Source organism: Battus philenor, unplaced genomic scaffold, assembly GCF_028537555.1.
Source record: "Battus philenor isolate CCGP_79_NKW_IND1 unplaced genomic scaffold, ilBatPhil1.0.hap1 SCAF_19, whole genome shotgun sequence".
Taxonomy (NCBI): Eukaryota; Metazoa; Arthropoda; class Insecta; order Lepidoptera; family Papilionidae; genus Battus; species Battus philenor.
The window spans coordinates 1,800,471-1,807,300 of record NW_027181681.1 but is presented as its reverse complement, the minus strand read 5'-3'; the positions used below and the strand labels follow the sequence as shown (position 1 = coordinate 1,807,300).

The 6,830-nt window shown below is 37.4% G+C and overlaps 1 protein-coding gene across 1 annotated transcript; it reads right to left on the bottom strand.

Annotated features, from left to right (window-relative positions):
* Window positions 1–532: 532 nt before the first annotated feature.
* Jra (Jun-related antigen) lies at window positions 533–2,823 on the bottom strand. Its single transcript, XM_068763956.1, has one exon. The coding sequence runs from the start codon at window positions 2,703–2,705 to the stop codon at window positions 1,983–1,985; it is 723 nt and encodes a 240-aa protein (XP_068620057.1). The 5' UTR covers window positions 2,706–2,823; the 3' UTR covers window positions 533–1,982.
* Window positions 2,824–6,830: the final 4,007 nt, after the last annotated feature.

Genomic DNA, 6,830 nt, shown 5'->3' with positions numbered 1-6,830 from the left:
TTTATATATGCATTTCTGTAAAGATGATGCAATACAAAAAGTTTTAAATATGTTGCCATATTTACATAAACAAGGATCATTGTAGCTAAAGTTGTAAATTAATTCACAAACTATAATGTTACTCCAGTATGTTATATATGCATGTTGTTTATTTCCTCGTTTAATGTTTTAATAAAAGAAATATTTATATATTTTTTTTACTAACTTCATTGTAAATTAAATAATATGGTAAAGGTTAAATATTTTTCTCTCCACAGATAAAATAATGCCCGTAATATGTAAAGTCAAGGATTTTAAAAATGTTCATTTTTATAGTTGCAGTAAATGATTTTTATTTTGTTCCCCACATACGAATTATATAGAATCAGTCTGCTTTAAGATTAAAAAAATATATTATTTCAAATTAATAAAAATAGATCAGCAAATATTGCACTGCGATTGCTTTATATTCTTTCCTTAAATACTTTGACAGCTTCTTAAAAAATCTTAGATAAGAAATATTGCGGGTTTTGGTAGAAATGAAAGTAAAAAGTAAATGGTATAATAATATTCATAATTTATTTTCTCTCCATCCAATTTTATCATACAATATGTATTCAGTATAAAACAATATTCTTTGTTAAATTTATAGAAATATATTATTTTAGTATAACGGTTCTTTATCTTTTATAAACTTACAAATTATTGTTAACATTTTGATGAATCTTTTTGTATAAAAATAATACAAACAGGGTTCGCTTGCCGCGTCCGACTTGGACGAGCACCGTTCTCGCGCGCAGGATCGAACGCGGCAAACGACCCTCATATAGTCTATAACAATTCAACTTGTTAATTGGTATAATATTACTTACAATAATCTACACGAGATAATGGTACAGAACAATCCGCCGTAGCACATACAATGGTAACAAAAACAATAAAACACGACTTCATTTTACAAAGCGTAGGCACTCGAGATTGCTACTTGCTCCTAACAGGTAAACATTCTCACCAATAAATACATCGCACATCCACTCATCCCTCGAAACAATCAGGAAACGCTCCTACGCGACCAGGAATACATTAAAACGGACGGCCTAAGTCTAAGACCTCTCTAGAGCACCGGGGCAGTTCAGAGAATACGTCAGATTCAGTACACTTCGCGTTACGCACTCTTCTTCTCTTACAAGGCACAAATCTCACACTCTATCAGTCTTTCACGCAAACGTTTTCAACACCGAGCATGTGAAGCGAGGGGCGCAGTCCTCGTGAGGAAAGTTAACCTTGTGCAACAGAACGCGCCGCGCCGGCTGCCGGCCACATGGCCACCATTACTCCGCGAGGGCGGCTCGGCGGCCCGCGCGGGCGGAATTTTAATTAGCAGAACATCCGCTCGTGACTTGTGCGATGCGCCGTTGCCAACTTCACCCTACGCCCGTCCCTTTCGCGCCAGCGACGGCCCGCTCTCCGCTCGCAGCTCGCGCCCGCTCACCTCTGTTTACAACAACTCGCATCTGCTTATCGCGTCGGTCGGGCCGAACGCGAAAATGTAACAAATTCTAATCAAACACCCTGCGGCACCAGCACATGACAATGGAAATCCCAACAAGGCGGGCGCGGGCCGGCAACGCCGCGCGCACGGGAAACTCGCCGCCGGACCGGCAACGTCGCGCAACGAAGTCAGTTCGCAACCGAGTGACGTTGCACGATTATCCTTTCTAGTTCGTACACTATTCTAAATGAGACAACGCAATACTGATACAAGGAAAACCAACTGCGACTTACGATGGGAGTTCTAGCTCGTGACCCGCGCCGAAACGTCCCGAACGGAGGTCTCGCCGTCACTTGCACCCTTTGACACCACAACGTACTTAGCTTAGCATCACCTTACGGGCTAGTTAACTATATATTACACAGTAAAATTAAGATCACAAAACGCTTTGTATGCTGCGTCCGAGCGGGCGCGACTAGCATGGAATGTGGGGGAGCGGCGGCACGCGCGATCAGAAGTGCGTGTCGATGTGGCAGCCGCCGTTGGCGTGTTCCAGCACCTGCTGCTTCAACCGGTGCACGTGGTCCTTCAGCTTCACCACCATCTGCGCCAGTTCCGCGTTCTCGCCCTTCAACAACTTCACTTTATCTTCCAGCTTAGAGATGCGCTCGAGCTTCCGCCGTCTGCATTTGGAAGCGGCGACCCGGTTCCTCTGCCGCTTGCGCTCCAGTTTGATTCTCTCCTGGGTGTCCATGTCGATGGGGGAGAGCGGTGGCGAGCTAGAGGCACTGGGAACAGTCTGCGGCTCGTCCTTGACGACGGGCGCAGGGTAGCGATCGCCAGGACGGTCCAGGTCAGCGTACACGCGACGGGAAAGCGGCGCCGGCTCGCCGTGGTGCAGCTTGTCCAGCGCCTCGACGAATGGCCGCGCGTACATCTCCTGCTCCTCGGTGGGCGCGGCGGGGGGGAATAGCACCGCGCCGCCCGGCGTCGGCGTTACCGTCGTGATCATGTTGTTCTGGATGATTAGCTTCTCGAGCTCGGGTGAGCCCAGCTTGAGCAGCTGCAAGTCCGGTGACGATAGCACGGGCGCGCTGCCCCGCGACCGCTTCCCGCCCCGGACGAAATCCAGGTCCAGGGTTAGGGTGCGCTTAAGGGTCTCTACGGGGCCGCTGAGGGGATACTGCTCGTCGTAGAAAGTGGTCTCCATCCCGTGGCCGGAGTGCCGTACCATGTGTTAGCACTGAACGCCTCGGTATCACTGAACTCACTGCGCGGAGAAAACTTTCTCAAACGTCAACACACGTCCGACGCACTCGACGTTCCACTTGTTTCTAAACATTGTTAAGAAACAGCCACTGCTTTTATTCCATGACTCAGATAAGCTATTTTTGGCTGTAGCGTGATAAAACCGCACGCCTATTGGTCGAATATGACGTGATATGCGCTGCCGGGTCGCTGCTATTGGTAGACGATATCGTAACGAAGCGCGAGGCCACAGCGGGCTGTTTACGACTTGGTGCGATTACTGAGAATCAACCGCTTTGTTCCCACTGCGGCGACGATAACGACATGCGTCCGAATAATTATAACAATAAGGAATTTGATACATGACCATTTCATACCTTTAGCGACGCTAAAATATGTTATGTTATATTATATTCAACATTATTATCGGATAAACACCTTGTTAACTCTTTAAGCTATAAGAAAGTGATAGATATACGCTTAATAACTTTAATGCAAGTTGTATTTGCATCAAGTGGGTCGCTCACTATGTTTTTAAATGCGTCAAGGTCAATATTATGTACTTTAAGATACTGTATGAGAACCTAAAATTAAATTAAAAATTAATTAAAAAAAATTATATCCAACTAACATACAAATAATATAACTAATATAAAAGTAATGTAATAGTAAATATAATGCAGAAAAAAGGTACCTGAACTAGAATAATTATATATGCTAGATTTGGTTTGAAATATTATTAATAAATGAACATTAGTGTTAAAATATGTAAAAGAAATAAAGCTTTATGAAATTAATATTTCATAAAAGTTTCATTTTTCGACACATATAAAACCTGGCCATATATATGTTTTAAGTAGAAATAAAACATTTTGACAGATCCTTTACGCATAAACATATTTATCAAAATCAATGTTCGACATGTATTAGATAACAGATAACAATAATCATATAATTATTTCATATCATTACTATCAAGAAGTACGTATTCAGGTAACCACGGTACGAAAGTGGGTTTATACGTTAGTATTGAGTCTATTGTTTAATAGAAAACCTTTTTAATCGTAATAAAGGACAAGAATTTCTCCATGCGCATTCTTTATATTCACAAGATAAAACCAATAAATAATATTAGTCCCCGGCATCTGATTTGGCACATGGAACAGAATGCATCGCACAACGTTTCGACAGCTTGATATATAGAGTAATTAAAACACATTGACTTTATTAAACCTTAATTTTTTTTGACGTAACGAAACAAATGCAGCGAGTATTACTGTACCAGTTAACTATAGCAGTATTAGCTTGGAACAAATATTTTGTAAATAATAATCTTTCATATGGTTACGGTCAATATACGTGATATATCCAACAAGTATAAGAAGTTAAATAGACGCGAACTTATTGAATATTTAAAGATTTGAAAATGCAATTTGCCTATTATTTTTAAGTAAACACTGCTCACATAATGCTTAGTGATAAACATTTGAAGATGATAGAACGTTAACAACCATATAAATTTGACATTGAATAAGGTGATAGGTTTATATCTATAGATATCAAAGCTTTTAAGGCTCATCTATCAACATAAAGTTTCACAGTGTTACACCAGTATACAATCAACCTATATGAAGTAAACGCAAATATGTTACTAATACTGGAATGCAACAGAACAACGCTTTTACTGTATTATTATTACGTTATTATTTCTACATCCATTGATTTTTGTAAATGATGTAAAATACATTTGACAGCAAATGAACTATATATTCACCTTTTTATCGCTTTTACATCTATATCCAAATACCTATTACAAATGTAATAAATAAAACGTGTTAAAAAAATTGTTTCCTCTTAATATAAAGTGCAGTGGAAACAGAGCGAGCTAGGGGAGAGGCGGAGCGGTGCAAGGAAATATATTCGAGCGGCGCGGGCGGAGGGCCGTTTGTTCCACACGCGCGCAAAGGACGCACATATATAGCCGTACCCCACCGACAACAGATAATCCCTTACATTAGAAGAAAAAAAATCCATCAAAATTTTTAATGGTGTTTAGGCTAAGATTCTACGATTCTTATTGATATCAATATTATTTTTATTACATATTTTTTATGTAATTTTTTTATTTGTACTTTATTAAATTGTTTAATGATTATTCGCTTCATTAGTAAATAAAATACTAGTTAACATACTAATAACTTTATGAGCATTACGGATCAAAACTAGAAAAATATTAGTACAGATTTTATTATTATTCTGGAATTTTAAATGAATATTTTTTCCATTTCAAATTGTTTCGAGTACATACTGACATCTAGTATTAATTTTAACACCTTTACAAATTCTATTTGTCACTAGATGGCGGTGAAAATTAAATTAACTAGTTGCCGCTAGATGGCACTTAAACAAATTTGACTTGTATATTATTTTACAAAATGTGATAGCGGCCTTAATGCCTTTAGGCATTCTCTACTAGTCAACCCAAATTTTTCTTATTAAAAATCCAAAAAAATTATTAAGGTTAATATTTTTTTTCATTTGTATGACAGTTTTTATTGTTTTTGAAATTTCTGATGTCAGCGTGCTCCCACAAAAAAAGCCGTAAATAAATATATTTTTTGTACGTCGGAGGGGTCTTACTGAAAATTACACAATTTATTTGTTAATGATAAGGAAGTAAGGATGTGTTTACACGAGGAAAAATGTCAGTTAACAACTACTTTGCGGTTGTGTCTTCTTGCGCTTATATTGATCGTTCTCGCTTACCGTACGAGAATGTATTTTAGACTGATTTTAAGGTTTCCTTGTATTCAATCCTAATTAATTTGTGACTTTGTTTTATGGACCACGAGGTCCCATTATTAAAGCGATTTACATCAAACTTGAAAATGACAAGGAAGTGTCTTTTAAATAAATAGAAATATTCATTTATTTTTACAAAATCTTTACTTATTTTACATAATTTCTGTCGATCATAAAAGTAAATTACAATCCGTTCGTATTAAGAATGCAGTAAATCGTTTTCAAATTAGAAACAGTGACCAGTTGAAGGCATAACGAATTATTATATCCCCTCCAAATAAGGCTGCATGCATACTCTTCCAGTAACCTGATGATATTTAAAACCACTTTCGAGCACGGCAGTCTATTACAAACTTAATTTCCAGCTGACCTGAACATCGCCTTTTATTTTATATGCTTTTTATTACAATTGATTACTTCTCATAGTTATAATGTACTGCCATATAGACACACACACTACTGCAACACACATCAATTATATCTTCTGAAATATTTTTATCAATTGCTAACCATTACTTTGTAATGTTCTTTTGTTTTAATATTTTACAAATTGTATATAGACGTCCACTGCAAACCAAAAGATACATAAGAGGCCTAATGTAAAAAAAATATTAAAACAAAAATTTAAAACAAATATTTTATAAGTAGATATGTAGATGGCAGCACTATATTGATTCCTTTAATTAAATGTCTATTTATCTTTGCCTTATTTTAAGGCACATTAGGTAATAAAACAACCAGATCATCTCTGACCATCATCATGATGTCAGCAGACAGGCACCTATTGCAAAACATAGGCGTCCACGAAAGTCCATATTGACCGGTCCTTGCAGACCTCATCCGGGTACTTCCCGCTATCTTTTATTTTTTATATGGCCTCTGTTTTTTGGGACCCCTTGATCCATGTTAGGTCTTTACGTTATTTTTAATTTTTATTTGAATTCTCCTTCCTCACTTCACAATATCTTTTATGCCTTCCTTTTATGTTTTACATGTTTCTTGCTATCAATATGTTGTAAATAATTATTTTATATAACAAACTAGCTGATCCCGCAAACGTTGTTTTGCAAAAAAAAAATATTTTTAATTTTCAATTTAAAAATAAGGGTTGATCGTAGAGGGGTGAAAATTTAGGGTTGTGTGTATTTTTGTATGTTGTATCATAAAAAAATAAAAACAAAAAATTTCGTCGAAAAAATAAAAAAAAAATTTTAAGTGTGAACAACCCTTATCACTTAGGGGTATGAAAAATAGATAGTAGCCGATTCTCAGACCTACTAAATACGCATATAAAATTTGGTAAAAATCG